Source organism: Pyricularia oryzae, chromosome 7 (assembly GCF_000002495.2).
Source record: "Pyricularia oryzae 70-15 chromosome 7, whole genome shotgun sequence".
NCBI classification, from domain to species: domain Eukaryota; kingdom Fungi; phylum Ascomycota; class Sordariomycetes; order Magnaporthales; family Pyriculariaceae; genus Pyricularia; species Pyricularia oryzae.
This window is the reverse complement of record NC_017854.1, coordinates 2,364,264-2,382,436: the sequence shown is the minus strand read 5'-3', so window position 1 is coordinate 2,382,436 and position 18,173 is coordinate 2,364,264. Positions and strand designations below refer to the sequence as shown.

Genomic DNA, 18,173 nt, shown 5'->3' with positions numbered 1-18,173 from the left:
CAAAGAGAGAGTAACATCGGAGGAAGACACCCACACTCGGGACACGGAGGAACGAAGCAAGACCAGTCACGTGACGATAAGATAAGGACCCACTTGTGATCACGCCTTGGCAGTGATCACCTAGACAAGATGATCACCTTGGCGGAGTGATTAGTTGTAATAAGTGATCACTTACACGAAGTGATCACTCTAGTATATAAACACAGTCATTACCTAGTAGCATAGTCTTAGTCTAGGATTGCTCACCAGCAATCAACTTGTATCCAATCTATCCACCCAGGAATCGATCATAACTTCACCCCAGTCATTGCGAACCCCATTACCCAGTCACAGTGCTCAGTTGCTTCGACCCATTGTACCCTACCCCTAGGAACAGGTTACCCGATACCTTGATCGTAACAGCATGCCGTTCCAAATAATCGTTGACACGGTCCTAGAGGATACTCTGCTCCCGAGTCCCAGAGATAGCACTTGCTTGCGGGCAAGGTCAAAAAGGAAGCCCTGGGAGGAAAATACAACCGCCTTCTGCACAACAGCAGAGTCGCCATCAAGGGAAATACATACTCAATTCCTTAATTTAAAGCCAAAACCCAAAAAGGACTGGAAGCCAAAGGCACCAGCTCCGGAACAATCTGATTGTCAATTTTTTAGCCAAAAGCCAATACACGTCTAGGGTGTCAATGAATACTGGCGCGACGTGTGTGGGGGACGGGAACTTCAAGTGGTTCTTGGAGTATTCGACTGGCATCAACTATAATAATATGACCCTGCCAAGTTCACTCGGACCCAGAGCTCTCTATATTCTCTACTCATCTACTCCTGGAGCATGTGCGCACCCTACTCGACAAGCCGATGCCGCAAGGTGATTGTTACAGCGAGAAGGCCACCAATAGTACGTCGAGGATTGGTTGACTCGTGCAGAGGTCTGGTATTTTCTGGGAGAAAAAACCAAAATAAGAAAAGACCTGTATAAATCGATTTGGTTGAGGCTCACTAAGCCCACGTCGTGCAAAGGGCGCACGCGCTTGTGCAGTACCACGAATCATGCCCGGGTGTTCTACCCCGCATCCGTCGATCCCCCATAATAATCTGGGGCATGACGACAACGCCTCTCCATTCATCAAACAAGGGAAACAAAATCCATCGCAGCGAAACGACCTTGTATCGACAGAGCAGTAAGGGATAAAAAAATGAAGATCACAGCCATCAACGTCTACCCAATCAAAGCGCTCCGTCCAATCTCTCTGGACTCGGCGGTCCTTACGCCGCAGGGCATCCTCCACGACCGGACATACATGCTCTTCAAAGTCGAGCCGGACTCGTCTCTGCGCAAGTTGCAGCTATCAGGCTTTCCGCAGTGTGCCCTCTTTTCCCAGCAGATTGTTCCCGCATCTTCGTCATCGTCGACTCCCTCACCCAGCGACACCATCCTCGTGAGGTATCATATCCCGAACCCACCGCTCATTGACCATCATCCCCTCCAAGATACGACCCTCTCAGTGCCGCTTGTCCCGGACACCTCGGCCTTGGAACCCGTGTCGGTCGATCTTCACGGCAGTCCCGCCGAGGCTCTCCGCATGGGAGAACCCTATGACGCTTTTTTCTCTGCCTGCTTCGGCTTCCCCACCATCTTGGTCCATATCGGCTCCGGCCGTCGCCGCGTGCTCGGCACCTTGGCACCCGGCTCCTCGCCCGCGGAGCAGCCGAAGCAGCAGCAGCAGCAATCCCCTTCCCTGCTCTCCTCCATCACCTCCTATCTTCCCTCTTTCTCAGCCCCTCAGGGCGAGGAAAAGGAAAAGCAGAGCGACGAGCAGGCCTGGCTCACATTCACCGACTGCGCACCCTACCTGATAACGTCAAACTCTTCACTTTCGTATCCACCCCTGGCCCCACTCCAAGAGCAGAGATCGGACGACGAGCAGAGCCCAGCCTCCAAGATGATGGGCAAGTTCCGTCCCAACATCGTCGTCGACGACCCGGCCGAGGCCCCCTTTGCCGAGGACTACTGGGCCGAGCTCGCCCTGCCCGGCTCGGCGCCGCGCAACGCCAGGTTCCTCCTCACGGCAAACTGCGGCCGCTGCTCCTCGCTCAACGTCGACTACTCGCTCGGTCGCGCCGCCGCGGGGCCCGAGGGGAAGCTCCTCAACACGCTCATGAAGGAGCGCCGCGTCGATCCGGGGCACAAGTACGCTCCCGTCTTTGGCCGGTATGCTTTTCTGGCAGTGGACGAAGGCCACGGCGGAAATGGAGACGACGTGGAGGGTTCGCGGGTGCGAGTCCGTGTGGGCGACGAGGTCGTCGTCACCAGACGCAATGCCGACCGTACCGTCTTTGACTGGGACTTTTCGGTGGGAAAGGCAAAGAAGGTTGTGGCTGCTGCCTAGAAAATTATCGTCGTAAAGGATGTAGGAAGGGTCTCACAGGAACACAGACATCATCTCTGTAGGTCCGCCGGTTTTAGGGATGAAACGGCCGTGTATTATCTATCGTCATGTTCATGTATCTGCGCCTATCACTGGATCGACAACGTGTTTCCGTAGCAGTCGAATGAAAAATGTTGTATTGACCAGTGCAAAGGTACGCCGTCATGTAGCAACAAACCGAGTGCCTCGTCAATTTGCTCCTCCTGTCGATTTCCAACTGCATTGGCATTTGTCCATGCATCTCTTGGCGATGATTATCAAGGGAGTAAATATCTATAAAGGTAACAGTACCTCTAAGCAGACCTGCTCCTTAAAACTTTACCAATTCAGTCAACAGAATAGAAAGGAATCCATATATATTGCTTCACTGGTTTATTGGCCCCTAGCTCCGGACTATGAGCACCCTAATGCCGCTGCCACCATCAAGAGGTTGTGCCATCGACGCGCCTCAGCCAAATCTCGTGCTCATCGGTGGCGCCACATGTCTGAGTAGGATGTACAGTGGATAAGTCGAGGCGACTCCGCCGTTGCCAGTCATGAAGTGCTTCAGGAGTGTATGAGGTAGGCGTTGACAGACCCCGCATCTGCACTCCCCTTCGTCCTTGACTTTGCCGAGAAAGGCGTTGCCCAGCAGCTGCAGCTCGGCTCCGCGGACCACCGTCCAGTACTTGGCGTTGACTGCCAATCAAACAAACAAACACAGTTAGTGATCCGCATTCTCACAGGCGTGATGGGAAAGAAAAAGAAAAAAAAAAAAAAAAGAAACGACAAGAAAACTCACTGTTGCTCAAGATGCCGACTTCCAGCAGACACCACTCCAGCATATCGACCTTTGTTTTCTCGTCCTTGGATTCCCAGCCGCTCAGATCGCCAGGTGAGCTGCAATCGGCCTTCCTGCCGATTATGAATTCCACGACCCTGAATTCGTCATTTTCCACCTTCTCAATCGAGGCAGGGAAATCAGCAACCAGGTATCGTTGGGCGATCTGCGCGAATTCAACGGCCAGCTTGACTACTTCCACCCTGCTCAGACATTCTCCTGCGACCAGGAGGAGGCGAAGCTGCTTGGCCACCTCCAGCAAACGCTTCGGCTCACTCATGTCTTTTTGCTGTGGTTCTTTTGCCGACAGGTGGGGGGTGTCACGGGTGTGTATGCTTATCTAACGTCAGTTGACCCTGAACTTGGAAATGTGTGCCTCTGTGCACTTGACCTGTTGGCGGCAAGTTGTGAAATGGTATGCGACATGTGCAACGTACCTCTCCTAGTTGAGAAAAACGGTATGCAGCGCGAGGTAATGTCAACTCCCCTGGGACCAGTCTTTGTCGTCTGCTTGATATGTCAGGTCGAAAAGAGGAAACGAGAGATACATGGAAGGATCCCAACTCTGTATTTATACAGCATGTTGTTCCTCTTCAAGTAGATACAAGATCGGAGTAAGTTGGTTAATTAATATCGTCACGTCTCCTACAAAAGCAACCCGATGCAATTTGTCCTTGAAAGACGGAGGTGCCCGACTGTGCCTCTTGTAATATCATGCGGTGTCTCCATACCTCGGAACGAAAATTGAGTTCCGCGCGCAGTTGATGCTTTGGCTGTTCATCGCCACGAAATCTTCAAGTGGGCGTCGACGAATCCCACAGCTCTTTCTCCTGCTTCTGTGTTTCATGATACGCATGACCTCCCGACGAGAATAAAAATTTGACGTGTCTTCTTTGCCTGAACACAAGCGGCTGGCCGGGTATCACAGCAACACTTCCGGGGCGTTGAGGTGGTGTTGTAGGCTTCCGGTGTGTGTTGTCGTGAATTGCTGTGAATGGACAGAGATTTACAGATGATTCTTGTTTGATAAGCACTGACCTTCATCACTGGCTGATCCATGGGACACACATTTCACGTTACGTGGTCCAAGCCAATACTCGACACCTTGGTGCCTTAATCTCACTTCCCTACTGTCATGGTGAATAGATTGAGGCTAAAGCCTCCAAATGTCAACAGTCCCTCCCTGCACTGTTGCCCTGGGACCGCGGCACCAGAATCAAAGGCAGAAGATGCAGGAGAGGATAGGACCCTGGAACGGCCATCTATGCTGGGGCAAACCATAGATGATGGGCGCTTTTGGCTCGTGTACCGTATCACCTAACTGGGATTGCTGCATGGCGAATCGGTTAAGAGCAACAGGCAAAAGGGAATCGATAACGACACAAAAATGGGGGTTCTTCCGCCAGGCGGCTATGTCCGATACCATGCCCAACTGCTAGCCCCTCGGGGATCGTATCTTGGTATGCTTTGTTAATACGAGAATCGATCCCGAAGTGGGAGACTGGCAATTTAAGCCTTCAAGGTCACATGTGGACACTGACTTCCGATGCTTCTGTAAAGAATATAATGTTATCACGTAATGAGGGTTCTGGTGTGGTTGTACTCGTCTTTGACAACGCATTTGAGAGGATGCTGGCCCGAGATCGGCTGCATTGGTGGCCACATGGGTGACTGTGCTGTTATTAAACGAGAACAAAGAAGCGGAGGGGACCGACGAGAGTGGCGCGGGGGACCGCGGTAGCATCAAAATGACGCTGAGAAGTAATTAGTACAGAGAGATAGGAAGCAGGACTGGAAATATCCAAAAATCAGGCGGCATAGTGACTGGAAATGTGTAGCAAAAGGTTGGCTGCGAGACACATGATGGATGCTAGCCATAGGCTGACCTTGGGTCTCGTGCACAACAGCTTCTGTGAACTCCTTGAACTTGCTTTCCATCAGTGTATGATCGTCAAGGCCACTATCAGTGATAGTTTCGTTTCAATATCCGTAGAATGGTAGTGTCGAGGATCACCTAGGCACAATTCAACGCGTTTGCAGGGAAACGACCCAGTCCAGGGATCGATTCTGCAGATTATTGCGAACGTGACCCTGTCGCCTGTGAACCATCGCGGACCTTCCCCGCATGTCGTTTGTGATTGTCCAAGAGCTGTCAAACTTGCAGACTACGCCAAGGCAGCAGTTTGGTCACACATATACTGCGGAGCAGAATGCTGTAACTTGTATTCGGCGCCATTTTTTGAGCATGTTACGAGCTACGTCCTGTACATGGAAAAGTAGTGTGGAATGTAGATGGAGCAAACAATGACCAGAAGTGCCAAATAAGCAGTGAATCATAAGTTCAAAACCATTGCGTAGGCCCAGGGATGCCTCCCTGTCTTTTTCTTCCTCGGGTTCCTCCATCAGATTCTATTTTCTGTGAGGTATATTGCGTGAAATTTTCTAAATGGCAATTGTGACAGTAGTAGTCATGGTGAGGCTAGAGAGAATTGATCACTTCCAGTGCAGCACTGCAGCGTACTATGGCGACCAACCACCCACCTCCTTTCTCTAACTTTCCATTCAGGTTGCTCGCAGACTTGTTTTTTTTTCAGTCTCAGCGGGCAGAGAACTATATGACAGCTTTGTAGCTGCCGATCAGGTCAGGCAGGAACGCGCCTCAGGCAGTCTCCTAGGCCTAATGGCTGCCAAACACCAAACAGATTGCTGCCTAGAGCAAGTTCTGCTCAGTTTGGCAGTTGCAACCAAACCGCCGAACAATGCTCTGCCAAAATGAAAGGCTTGCCCAAGCAACAGAATCCCATCCGTTTTGTCGTCTCTTTTTCCTTTTTGTCTCCAACTCTTTCTTTTTTCTCCAAGGCCTCCTGCTACCGACGTACTCTACCTCTGATCTAAGGTGCCAACTCTGTTCTTCACTGAATACCAAAATCGGGTCAACCACCAGCATTTCTGTCCTTTTTACATCGACTCACGACTGGTCCAAGAAATCGCAACCATCTCGGAGAAACACGCAGAGTCTGTCATAATGGGCCGTTGGGGACACCGTAAGCTTGCTCGCCCAGGTCACCAACCTAACTGATCAGTTAGGCAAGATTTGCCTCAGCAATTGTTGACAAGGTATCATTCCCAGGCCTTTTCGAGGGAGACCTAGACTTGGATCTCATCGGAGATATCGAGAGGGAAATGAAGAAAGCTGGTCTCCCTAAGGTCGAGCTGAAAGCCATGCTTTACAAACCGACTTCAGACGAATACAGAAAGACTCGCGACGCCCTAGTCGCCGACGGTGTCGGCGATGCCATCGTCACCCACCTCCGCTCCCGCGCGGATAGAGAGTAGTAGTAGTAGTAGTATTATTATTTAACGCCGGGCTCGGCCCGGCTCATTAGCCGGCCGTTAGCAACCTCCCGAGGGGTATCTCGGCGCGCTTTCTATTTTCTCTATTTACACAGCGGAAAACAAGGGCATAGAAGCGAATCGAGCCTGACCGGGTTCGTGCCCGGTCCTGCTTACAGGTTTGTTCACTGACGCGACCCCGTGCCTTCAGGCGCACGGAGGATTCGTCTGACGGCAGTTGACGGCTCTTCATCGAGAGGGGCCTGTGTCCAAACAGCGGAGCTGTCGGTCGTTTGTAGCCATGGAGACGAAGTTCCCAACAAGTGTGGGCTCGACGGCACAGGCGGGTGGTTGTTGTCGATAGCCAGCCGGGTTATCCTTGCCACGGTAAGCGGGGAGGAGGTGGAGGGAGCAGGATTCGAACCTACGTTACTCAAGTAACAGCCATGGCGCTTAACCACTGCGCCATTCCCCCCGCGCGGATAGAGAGACCGGGTATCTCAAGTCTGACCTCGAATACAAGAGCATATTGACGGTTGCTCTTCTTTTGGGCGCGGGAAGTAAGATCGACCAGCAGCATCTTGAATACGTCAAGGCCTTGACTGGTGAGGTTCAAAGCAGAGAAGGCTTTGCTCATGCCATCTGGGACCATGGTTTTCGAGGGCCTGGCAAGCGACAGTTTCTGGCTGCCTTGAACGCATACCAGCCGGGTGTCTGTCGAGATCTAGGCGCGCCAAGGTATTTTCGTCTCTTGGGGACCACAATGAAGCTCTGTCACTAACATATCACCAGCTGCTTCACCTGCGGCTAAACCAAGCAAGACACGGACAAAGTTCCATCCACGTGCGGGAAATGTAAGGGAGCCTGGTACTGCAACAAGGTAAGCTTGATGCTTGTCAACTACAATGTCGCAGGATTGAGGAAGACTAACCAGGGCAATCCGATGACAGGACTGCCAACGAAGCCATTGGAAGTATCACAAGAAGTCATGCCGTGATCCCAATGATAGTCAGGGCCTCCCGTATGTAATGATGAACGTGTAGAGTGCGGGCCTATCTCAAGCTATAACGATGTTCGCAGGCGTTGCGATAGGAGTCTGGGTCACCATGTTGAACCTTGGGTCTCGGGGCTAGGATGATATTTATCGTGGAGGTTTGCAATGGTTTGAACGGCCAAAAGACAAAAGATGACCCACTGGTGAGATGAAGCACTTCAAATCCCAATTCGGGCTGACATCTGGAGAATAATACACTTCGCACGTGTCATAATGCATACGACTATGGTCGGCCTGACATTGTTTGAGAGGCTGGAATAGATTGAAGCTACCTGCTATCTGAGTTCATTGTTGTCAATGCTAATTGAAGGGATGATTCCACCGAGAGAGTCGATTCTACCTGGCAGGCATCACCGTATCAGGTGAACAGCTCTACCGTGCGCGGCTCGGGCCACAAAGCAGAGCCGGGATGGCCAAGGAGCACGTGGAGACAATAATATTACATTGATCAAGGTCTACTTGTTATTTAAACCTCAGCCCTTTGATGCCCTTTCACCGCCGTCTCCATTCTTCCAGGATCCGGCGTAATGGTGCACCACCAGTTTTCGCCCAGTCTTCTTGTCTCCATGCTGTTGATTCATCGTGTCCGCAAAGGCGTAGTCGGGCAACACCAGCACGTCGCCCAACAGCCTGGGCTCTTTGACGTTGGCTATCTCGCCGTCGCCCACGGTCTCATTCAGCGTGTTGCTCAGACTCTTCAAGATGCCCCTCGTCAACCTGCGCGGGCCCGAAACATCGACAATGTCGTCAACCATGTCGAGCCTGAGGTCCTGGATCCCGCCGACCTTGCGCTCCTTGGCCTTGGCGACCAGTCCCTCGAGACCATCTTGGACGGCCATCATCATGTGCGGCGATTTTGGTTTCGCCATGATAGTCCAACTGGCGAACTGCCGAACCCACTGGTCCACATCGAACTCCAGTCCAACAACAATTTTGGCTTGGTCTTTGTACTGCTTGGGAACCCATTCGCTGATCGGTGCCTCGCACGAGACGTCCAGGTCGTTCCACACCCCGCCGAACTCGTACAGGATCAGGTAGCGGAGAAGATCGGCCTTGATGATTGGAATCCTAATGGCGAGGAAATTGGCGACCACGTCAGGGCGCAAGGCGGCAAAGTGTCTCTTGACAAAGGCGTCGCCTGATTCGTCCGTCAGGAACTCGACCTTGAAGCCGGGGTTCTTGGACACACAGGAGTCGACGTGGGGCTTGAGGTCGTCCTTCAAGCCTGCAGGCCCGAGTTTGTACCACAGCCTTTGTGGTAGTGCTGCGACGGCAGTCGGCCCCGAGCTCGACGCGGCAGACGTGGTGGTTTCTTGTGCCAGCAGCGGCGCGGGCTTCATCCGGGGTGTCGCAAAGGTGGGGCCGGCCTTCCATTCCGAAGGCCTGTGGAAATTGAGAATGAGGAAGCATATTGTGAGAAAGCTCAAGGCAGCCGGCACTTTGGCTGTCAAACGATTGTGAAATGCCAAAATCATGTTTGGGCGCTGCGTAGAACGAAAAATGGAATAAATGTTGGGGCCGACGGAGGAGGGCGACGGATTTGATTAACACTGCTACACAGCCCTCAACCCCCCCGGCCACAGAGGAATGAAACACAACACCAACAAACAATTTGGGCTCATCGCCACCTCATTTTCTTGTGCCTTAACAATTCAACGCTTCCCGAGTGACCCCGGCTCACCGGTGGATTCTGGCGCCTAATCTGAAGGGGCTCACCCAATCAAGCATCGAGTATCTGCGGCTTGTTGCGTTCACGGCCGCTTGGCACCCGAAAGCGCTGAGCCCGATACGCAGGGCCGCGCCAGAAGCGATACGATTGGTTACCAACTGGCCGGTTCGCCATGATGAAGCTCAAGCGCACCCAAGTCACAATTTCGGCCGGGAACGCGTTCCCGTGCCTCTCTGCTCATCCCCAGGCATCCTGTGTCGGCGAGGCTGGCCGCGCAAGGCTTACATAAGCCGACAGGGCCGTCGCCGGGGTTGACTCCGCACTGGATATGTGCTGGGTGCCGAGAGGACTATGAATGGTGTTTGTGAGTAGATATTTGCGTTGTGAATTTCTTTTATTGTCCCCATGTTCCTGGTCCGTCATGCTCTGACTGACCGGGCAAGGAAGGCCTGGCACCAAGGATCAGCCCCGCCAGGGTGCAGCGAAAATAACAACAAATCAGCATTCCAAATTTTTTTATTCCTTACTCAAAAATCTTATTCCGCCTCGGGATCTGAGCGAGGTCCGGTTTAAATTTTTACAAACGCAGGCTGGGCTCCCCAAGATGGCGTCGATATTTCGATTCGGTCCCAGGGACCACGACCCATTTGATCTAATCATGAAACGGGAAACCCGATGGTCACATGGAGAATGCTTCGATCGGTTAACCATGTCCTTTTCGGCCCCAGAAGGTTGTTGAGTCGTGACTCGAGCGGAATAAGAAATGAGGAAGAAAAAAGAAATTCTACATAGTAAAGTCAAAAGACCTTTGGACCAAGGAGCCCTACGACAAGGACCTTGCCTGGCCAATGCATCAACCAACCATTCGGCAATCTTGACGAGCTGACAACCATCTTTCGGTGCTTCCCGTCCCCTACCTACTTTCTTTATTGCACTTGCCGTCCTGTGACATGCGGCCTGGTTTCTAGCTGTTCCTGCACCGCTTGGGTCGAGTCCAGATGCAGGGCCGTGTGCCAGGGGCAAAAAGGCCCATCAGTACCATCCACTGGACAAATACAGTTGGCATAGCAAGATTCGTGCTTTTCAAGGTCGTGCCAAATGTAATTGTTGCGGGTAGGGACCCCGTATTGTTCTTTTGCCAGTCTGACGTACTAGCCAACGTCTTTGGTTACCAACTTGTCACGGTAGCAATGGGGCAAGAGCTCCATTTGTAGGCCGTATTGGGAGTCATGCCAGGTGATCATCTGGCTCGCCGGCCGTTTCGTCAAGCTGTGGACGAAAGCAAGGTTCTTTCTTACACGGTTACACCTACACTCCGGCAGGCATTTACATTTGCATTCAATTTTTACTTTACCTCAGCCACGCAGCCCCGCCTATGCTGAGCTGGGTGCTGTAGGTGCATTCCAAGCAAAGACTCGATTATTTCTGTCAAACATGAGCTGACAATACATAGGTGGGATGGCATGCTGCACAGAGGTCACCGACCGAGTTGCACGATCCGGGCTACTTCACACAAGAACCAAAAGAATAAACAGGTACTCGATGCCAAATCAAAAGGCGGTACAACTGGGATGATACGGGTAGGATTTAATGACACTACAATCCATTCGGTGTGGCCTGTTAGTATCTAGTTACAGTAATACAGTAACCCCCTGAATGAATATGAATTTCATGCGTACCGACGGTGCCCTGTTCCTCTGAAGGCAATACAACAGCGTTGGTATCGCTCACATGGGGTTTCCGGTACACAAGAAGCATGGGTCTTAGGTGCAAACGCACGGTAGATTGATGTATTGAAAAGCTGTACAAAAAGAATACTCCAGTAACAACCCAGGACCCCCCATAGCCTGCACACGCATGAAATTCACATCCATTCAGGGAATGTAGTGTAAAGTCATGATATATTTATACCTCTCCTCAATCTAAAGAATGTCTTACTTTTTGTACATTGTCAAATAGCATGGGGGTTTCCCCGTCAAGCTTGACTGACTAAATATATTTAAGACGCATGGACCAAGTATTTCGCAGACGAGGGAGGGGATTACGGCGTGGCCGACAAATACACACCTGCCAAGACATTAATTACTTTTTGCTTACCATAGTACATAGCAATTAGTCTAATAAAGTACTGCGCCGCCCCGGGATCCCATTGTAATACGAGTCAAGTGCGCATTGCTTCACCCTGCTGGCCAGCCCGACAGGATCAAGCAACTCTTTCACTGCGATAATGCTCTAATTTAGACTTCAAGAGCCGTATGCAATCCATTCGAGGTGTTTTCTTTTAAAAATCCACATTGTACAGGATAAATGAGGAGGCATTTCCACCTTGCACTTTTGAAAGTTGACCACATTCGCTCCCCATTGGCAAACGGCTTTTTTTTTGTTTTTGTTTTTCTTTTTTTTTTTCTTTTTTTTTTTCTCCAAGTCTAGACCTAACTGCTTCTTTTGTCTACAAGAAAAAAACTATTAATCGATACAATGAGGCCTACAAACCTCTTTGAGTTCCTCGCCCTTGCGGCTTCGATCGTTCCCGCCGCGATCGCCAGTTCCTCCCCCGGCCAGTCTTTGCGCACCGGCAGCCCCCGTTCTCGCACGGTTTCTCCCCCAGCGATTGTTGCCGGGAGCCCTCCCGTCAGCCCTCGTCTCGAGGCCGACAGCCAAGGAGCTCTGACCGCCGCGGAGCTAGAGGAGGTGAAGAGACTTACCCCGGAGCAGTTTGGACAGTGGCTCCGCAAGCACGAGGATGCCGCCGGCGCGGCTACGCAGCCTCAGCATGCCCAGCACGGTCTTCCGCCGTCGCCTGGCGCTAGAGGTCACTCCCAGGACCTCTCTCATCAAAAGGCCGAGGGCTCGGCTGGGTTGAATCGCGGGGCAAGGCACAACATTGACTTTGATGGTTACTTCCGAAAGCGGGATCTGCAGCCGAAGCTTGCCCCTCGGTCCAGGCCAGGCCGCGACAGCAGCCAGGTCAAGCGGCGCTCCAGCCCCAAGCAAGAGCAAAACGTCCCCGAGGCGAGCCAGGCGTCGATGCTCGGTAAGCTGCGCGGCAAGGCGGCAACGTGTATGCAGGTGTGCGGAGCGGCAATCTCACGCCTGGGCGCAAAGGCCAAGCAGCCGAGATCGGGCAACGGCAACACCAACCCCACCCCGCCCGGCCCTTGCTGGTGCGCAGAGTGCGTCGACAGCGGCAACAATGGATGGCATAGCCACGAGGGTCGGAAAAAGCTCCAGGCTTCCAGCTTGGAGGATTTGTTGTCAGAGTGCCGGGCGATACAGACCGAAGTGGACGATCTCAGGGCACGCTTGACGGCTCAGCTTGCGGAAGCTCAGGAGCGGGAAAGGCTGCAAAAGGGAACTCAATCCTCCAAGCAGGTTGGGCCCAGGTAGCCTAGTCGGGCTTTCTAGCCGAATCCTCGAGGTCAGTAAATATCTTCCCTAGGGACTAGAGACTTCCAATGTCCAAGGTAGGCCTAGGTTTGAAAAAAAGCTATCAACTAGTGCTCGCTTTATCAAAGCACATGTTGGGGCAACGGTGGGATGAGGAAGCGATTGCTGTTTAATTAGACATCATACTTTATACGTGTTGCACTTGGCGTCTTTTGTTTGTGCCTTATTTTAAGTTTTGATTTCTGTTACAAGAGTCTTTGATTATCCATCTACGTGACCACGTCTTTCATGTACAAAGTGCCTTTGCGTCAACGAATACCCCAACGTACCTATGCAGTGTAAGCTAGGACTTTGAGCTTTTTAATATCACCCTCGTATTTTCGGCGAAAAGCTCTCACGCAGAATACTGAGAAGTCGAAAGGGATTAAAGATTAACCTTTGATGCCCCTAAACCTCAACTTTCCCCTCGGCTTCCATAGGTAATACAATGCCAAGATCAACATTGGACAATAAAGTCCTGTCTTTGTTGGTCAATGTATCAACTGGGATGATCTCCTTACATACCTTGACTAGGTAGATATCGAAGTCGCTTGGTCGGGAAACAACAAAGCTGAAAGCTGCCAGCTGAGTGGTGACAAATTACAATGGCCAAGTGCAAGAGCGATAGTGTTGGGAAAGGCTTGGCACGGCCCTTTCTCACCAAGGAAGTAACAACTAACCTCCGTTGGGCCCAGAGGATATTCTCTTGAATTTGAAGATGTTCTTTTCACACACTCTTGCGCTGTCCTTTTTCCATAACATCTAACTACCCACATACCGACATTACCTGGGCGCCTCGCTTACCTACCTACCTAGGTACCTATATATTAGAAACAAAACGGCACATCAATAACCTATTACCGCCTGAATATTGTTAAACAAGGATTTGTCAATTGACTGCTGCCTCAGCCTGGGCTGCATTCGGATTTGCCTCGGACAACCAAAAAAGCACAAGCATGTTCCGAGGGGAGAAATACGAGGAGCTAACACAACAACACCGTCACATCAACGGTCGCTACGTTCTGCATGTGGTATTTCCCGACATGGTTGATCAGAATGTTTGGCCGGTGACGGGTAACAACTTTTTGCAATTTTTGCAAAGACCTTCCTTATGTGGCCGAAATGATGGCTGACATTTCGTATAGCCATCCTCAGCACCACTGTCTCTCCCGCTGGCGATCACAGCAAGCTGGAGCTCCTGCTCAACAACAAAGCTCAAGTCGCACGGCTGATTGAGAATTTCATGTCAACAAAACCGGAGGACCATGGCAAGGCAAGCAGTGATAAAACATGGCATTTTCAGGATCAGAACTGGAGCTGACCTTCAACTTCAATAGTGGCTCTTGTGGGAACAAAGCAAAAGTTTTTCTGATGAACTCGAATCCAAAGAGAGCTCCATAAGTGCAATGACCTTGGAAATTGAGGACTTGAAGGCCAAGATCGCACAAGCGCCCTGCACCAAGATGCTCCAACGTCTGAAGAGCAAAGCCACGGAAGCTATGAAAAGATTCGACGACATGACGCAGCAGCATGCGATCTTCAAGATGCAGCTCAAAGACCTCAGCGGCACTCTCCAGGGTCTCAGCAGTCAGTCTGAGGGCGAGTCCTCTCCAGACAGTAGTTCACGCATCTCGGCGGCTGGACTGTCGTCAAACTCGTTCGATTCATCTTCGAGTTCCCCAAGGTCACAACCGGCCGACTTTTCTCCCAACGTTCAGCGAGCCAGAGGGGCAGCTTATTCCGGCACTCGATCGCCTGCTGTTTCTGCTGGCCATGAAGAGGCAGAAGAGCACACAAAGCCTTTGGCCAGTGGACCAATATCAATCTCTCAGTCGCAACCTGCATCATCATCCCACGTGCATTCTGCCGCTGCTCAGTCCAACACTGATGACACAGACGCCGCCACTTTACTGCCTTCAGACTCTGAGCTACCATGCGAACCAAAGCTGGCGCGATGGGAGATACCCAAGAAGCAGAGGAAGATGACAGAAGAATTGGAGCGTCAGCAAAGAAAGCAGGCAGATGGAAAGGCGGCTGTTTCTAGCAACAAGAATTATGGCATGACAGAGACAGGGAACAAGCCCACGAATGAACCCACCGCTGTCCCAAGTGACATTCCTGACAAGCGAGTGGGCTCAGAAAGTCAAACCAGTGGGCAGGATGAGGAAAAGCCTGGTCCAAAACCTGCAGCGGAATCGACTGGGAATCGTAACAAGCCTAAGAAAAAGACAAAAAAGGGAAAGCTGTCGGCCAAGACCGACTCTGGCTCATCGCAACCAGTTGCACAGGGCTGTTCACAAAGTAGAAATTCGCTCCTTGGGAGCAGCGAAGGCTCAATAGACACAGCAACAACAAAGCCACAAGCTGAGGAGGATGGAGGGCCAGAAATCAGCGTCCCTCTGCCCCAGGTATGTACGGCATCCAGTGACAGTGCAAGGCCCGATAGGATGACACCCGATTCAGAGTCATCATCCACACGAGCCAGCTTGCCAGACGTATCTCCCCACCAAGAAAACCTGCAGGCATCATTTTCTGGGAACATCACTTACTCCCCCGACCATCTCGAAGCTGGGGCACCTGGCAACAATCGAGCCCTCCCTCCACTGCCTGCTCCTCTAAATTTTCCCTGGGGTCACCACGGCTCCAATCACGGCAGCTTTCCCTCACAGCCGTTGAGTCCGCCTGAATCTGTGCGATCTGGCTTTTCGTCTTCTATAGAGTCTCATCTACACCAGGGAGACTTCGCTGGGTCCGATCACTCTGGGAGCGAGACATCCACCGCTGGCTCAAACTACTGGCCGTCACATGGCGGATGCCAGCAATGTGAGCCAAACACCCCGGCCCAGCCTATCCAGACGTGGCAGTGGTTTCATCCAATTCCCCCTTGGATGCAGCCATCACGCTACCTGTCGCGCTCTGTGCCCGTTGACGTGAGGATGCAGATCCGCCCACCGCCACCCGACATTTCGGAGGCGGGCTCGATTCGAGGGGCCTTGTCGGAGAATGATGCTGATGACTTTGAGCCGGTGAGCGACGAAGCTGATTGAGCGCAAGACGGTTGGGTTTTGGAGGGGCAGTGGACACGTCATGTTTTTTTTTCTTTTTTTCTTTTTTTGGACAGCTCCAGCGTTCTGGTTGAATAATAAAGCGATTTGATATCTTTCATTTACCACGGTTGTACGCTGAGCTCAAGCTTCTTTGCCCATCTCCAGAAAATGCGTCGTCCAGCTATGGTCGTGGATCTACAGCCAACAAAGTCGCCGACACCCGAGTGCATGACATACTACTCATCTCCCCGTGTTCATGAGTATAGGACTAGACAGCCCGGTAGCGTGCGCGCGCTCTCTCTCTCTCTCTCAACGTAATTACCAGCGACTCTGAACTCACGCATCAAATCCAACAAGATGCTTTGCACGACCAAAAGCCGGTATAGACAATAATATACACAAGAGACATGTACAAGGAAATTATCCTTCCCTTCACCAGAAAACCCCCACTTCACGTCTCACCAAACATAAACACTCCCTTGCCCTTCCTGAAGCCCCCGAGCGTGCCCTGCACCGCCTTCTTGAGCGTCTCCTCCTCCGTGTCCCAGTCCCACCTGACCTCGTCCACGGGCGCGTCGCTGAACTGGCCCTTGCGCATCATGCCCAGCAGCTCCTCGATGGTCCGCCTCTTGCCGTCGCGGTCGCCGTCGGCCCAGCGGCTGAGCCAGAAGCCGCGGAACCGGAGGTCCTTGAAGATGAGCAGGCCCGTCGGCAGCGCCACCGGCTGCTTGGACATGGCGCCGTACGTCACCAGCGTCCCCTGCTCGCTCAGCACCCTGGCCAGCTGCGTGGCCGACTTGCCGCCCACGCAGTTGAGGCCCAGCATCAGCGGCTGGCCCCTCGTGTGCTCCTCCTTGAGCCGGGCCGGGAAGCCGCGGTCCAGCAGCTCCGCCTCGGTCACCACCACGGTGGCGCCCAGGTCGCGCAGCTCGCGCCTGAGCTGCTCCGTGGCCTCGGGCGTGTCGCGCTCGCGCACCACGTTGACGGACCGCAGGCCCCACAGCCGGCCCAGCTGGATCGCCGCGCGCCCCACGCCGCTGTTGGCGCCGTTCTGGATGAACCAGGCGCCGCCGTCCGCCCCCGTCCCGCTGCGGAACGCCTGTACGCTCAGCTCCACCAGGTCCACGTAGTCGCGCAGCATGCGGTACGCCGACGACGGGTTCACGCTGACCATGGCGGCCTGGATCGGCGTCAGCGGCGAGTCGCCGTCCGGCACGCGGAGGAGCGCCCGGTCCGCCTGCTCCACCAGCGCGTGCGTTCGCCACGTGCCCATGCCCGTGCTGGCGGGAATGGCCCAGTCGCCCTTTTTGAGATTCTTGACCCCGGACCCCACAGACACCACCTCGAAGCAGCCCTCGTTTCCGGGGACCGCCGAGGGCTCCGCCGTGCCGAGCTGCATGTTGGCGGGCGAGTTGAAGTCGGGCTTGGCCCCGTAGGTGCCCTGGATCGTGTTCACATCGGCCGGGTTGATCGGGGCCGCGAGCGTGCGGAGCACCACGGCGTGGGACGGGAGGGAGGGCGAGATGGAGTGGGTGTGTAGCCTGTGGTGGCGAGAGAGTGTGTGACGCGCGATTAGTGTTTTTGGTTCCGGGCTTGGCGTGAGTTCAAGGGTCCAACGTGGGAGAGACATCTTACCGCAAGACATCGCTGGGCTCACCGAATTTGGAAAACACCAATGCCTTGGTCTGTGTATAGCCATAAGGCCCTGACTTGAATCGGACTTGGGATGCCGTCGCGGCGCTTGTCCTGCTCGGTAACCTCAGGGTCGTCCTGGATGGCTGAAGGAAGCTGCCGGCGGTCGGCAGCCGGCTGGCTAGCCTCGGGGCAGACATGGCGGGTGACTTGGTAGCTTTGCTAAATTGTTGCTGCTTCCCGATTGTGTGTTTTTTTTTCGTGCAATCAATTGTTCTGTGATGGCTTCGTGAGGCTTGCCGCAAAAATAGATTCAGTAAAAGCAAATCTCCTCGACAGTCAATCAATGGCGGTTTCGAGCTCCAAGAAACTTTGGGCACCCCGTAAAAAGCGACGGGCAATGACGTTGAAGCTGCGTCGAGCTCGGGCCAATCAGTGCGCCAAAAGTCATGCCGCCGCGTCTAAAGCTTCCCCGCCCCAGGAAGACCAAGTTCCGGCCGTCCGGTCTGGGATGCTACACCATGAGGCAACGACACCGAGTGCGACAGACGACAATTCAATGCAGCTCGGATAGATCCCGAGGTGGTCTTTTCACTTGGATCTTGCACAAAAACTAGTTGTTATGCATCACGTGAAGGCCATCTAGGCAGTGGTCGGTCTTTTTTGCTTTGTTTCTGTGCTCTTTCGCTTGGTATTATCCCACCATAGAACCAGGATAACCCAGGTTTGTTTGGCCAGATCCTTACAACTGCGATGGACGGGAAACCAA

At 52.9% G+C, this 18,173-nt stretch overlaps 9 protein-coding genes and 1 pseudogene across 10 annotated transcripts; 4 read left to right on the top strand and 6 right to left on the bottom strand.

The window, feature by feature from the left end:
- The first annotated feature begins 1,100 nt into the window (after positions 1-1,100).
- On the top strand, positions 1,101-2,605 carry MGG_02559 (MOSC domain-containing protein). The gene has a single exon (XM_003721197.1). The coding sequence runs from the start codon at positions 1,191-1,193 to the stop codon at positions 2,382-2,384; it is 1,194 nt and encodes a 397-aa protein (XP_003721245.1). The 5' UTR covers positions 1,101-1,190; the 3' UTR covers positions 2,385-2,605.
- A 240-nt stretch (positions 2,606-2,845) lies between these two features.
- On the bottom strand, positions 2,846-3,523 carry MGG_02560 (uncharacterized protein; the record flags this gene model as incomplete). The annotated part of the gene is made up of 3 exons (XM_003721196.1): positions 2,846-2,908; positions 3,001-3,101; positions 3,205-3,523. The coding sequence occupies 3 exons, from the start codon at positions 3,521-3,523 to the stop codon at positions 2,846-2,848; spliced, it is 483 nt and encodes a 160-aa protein (XP_003721244.1).
- A 2,745-nt stretch (positions 3,524-6,268) lies between these two features.
- Positions 6,269-6,579, top strand: MGG_02561 (uncharacterized protein; the record flags this gene model as incomplete). Its single annotated transcript, XM_003721195.1, has 2 exons — positions 6,269-6,287; positions 6,374-6,579. The coding sequence occupies 2 exons, from the start codon at positions 6,269-6,271 to the stop codon at positions 6,577-6,579; spliced, it is 225 nt and encodes a 74-aa protein (XP_003721243.1).
- On the bottom strand, positions 6,538-7,228 carry MGG_18030 (uncharacterized protein; the record flags this gene model as incomplete). Its single annotated transcript, XM_003721194.1, has 2 exons — positions 6,538-7,000; positions 7,111-7,228. 2 exons carry the CDS (start codon positions 7,226-7,228, stop codon positions 6,762-6,764), a joined length of 357 nt encoding a protein of 118 aa, XP_003721242.1. The 3' UTR covers positions 6,538-6,761.
- MGG_20304 lies at positions 6,980-7,051 on the bottom strand (annotated as a pseudogene). Its single transcript has one exon. The product of its transcript is annotated as a tRNA-OTHER (tRNA).
- A 628-nt stretch (positions 7,229-7,856) lies between the features above and the next one.
- On the bottom strand, positions 7,857-9,268 carry MGG_02562 (initiation-specific alpha-1,6-mannosyltransferase). Its single transcript, XM_003721193.1, has one exon. The coding sequence runs from the start codon at positions 9,103-9,105 to the stop codon at positions 8,104-8,106; it is 1,002 nt and encodes a 333-aa protein (XP_003721241.1). The 5' UTR covers positions 9,106-9,268; the 3' UTR covers positions 7,857-8,103.
- A 995-nt stretch (positions 9,269-10,263) lies between these two features.
- MGG_18029 (uncharacterized protein) lies at positions 10,264-11,248 on the bottom strand (the record flags this gene model as incomplete). Its single annotated transcript, XM_003721192.1, has 4 exons — positions 10,264-10,450; positions 10,598-10,607; positions 10,979-11,100; positions 11,238-11,248. The coding sequence occupies 4 exons, from the start codon at positions 11,246-11,248 to the stop codon at positions 10,264-10,266; spliced, it is 330 nt and encodes a 109-aa protein (XP_003721240.1).
- Positions 11,249-11,777: 529 nt separating this feature from the next.
- On the top strand, positions 11,778-12,686 carry MGG_02564 (uncharacterized protein; the record flags this gene model as incomplete). Its single annotated transcript, XM_003721191.1, has 1 exon — positions 11,778-12,686. One exon carries the CDS (start codon positions 11,778-11,780, stop codon positions 12,684-12,686), a length of 909 nt encoding a protein of 302 aa, XP_003721239.1.
- Positions 12,687-14,131: 1,445 nt separating this feature from the next.
- MGG_02565 (uncharacterized protein) lies at positions 14,132-15,772 on the top strand (the record flags this gene model as incomplete). The annotated part of the gene is made up of 1 exon (XM_003721190.1): positions 14,132-15,772. One exon carries the CDS (start codon positions 14,132-14,134, stop codon positions 15,770-15,772), a length of 1,641 nt encoding a protein of 546 aa, XP_003721238.1.
- Positions 15,773-15,801: 29 nt separating this feature from the next.
- Positions 15,802-17,749, bottom strand: MGG_02566 (trans-2-enoyl-CoA reductase). Its single transcript, XM_003721189.1, has 2 exons — positions 17,408-17,749; positions 15,802-17,313 (listed from the first exon to the last, which is right to left on the bottom strand). The coding sequence occupies exons 1-2, from the start codon at positions 17,602-17,604 to the stop codon at positions 16,224-16,226; spliced, it is 1,287 nt and encodes a 428-aa protein (XP_003721237.1). The 5' UTR covers positions 17,605-17,749; the 3' UTR covers positions 15,802-16,223.
- Positions 17,750-18,173: the final 424 nt, after the last annotated feature.

Coding starts and splice junctions, on each gene's coding strand:
- MGG_02559 (XM_003721197.1), top strand. CDS start 1,191: ATGAAGATCACAGCCATCAACGTCTACCCAATCAAAGCGCTCCGTCCA.
- MGG_02562 (XM_003721193.1), bottom strand. CDS start 9,105: ATGATTTTGGCATTTCACAATCGTTTGACAGCCAAAGTGCCGGCTGCC.
- MGG_02566 (XM_003721189.1), bottom strand. CDS start 17,604: ATGTCTGCCCCGAGGCTAGCCAGCCGGCTGCCGACCGCCGGCAGCTTC. Junction 17,314..17,407: donor GAGCCCAGCGATGTCTTGCG/GTAAGATGTCTC, acceptor TCGCCACCACAG/GCTACACACCCACTCCATCT.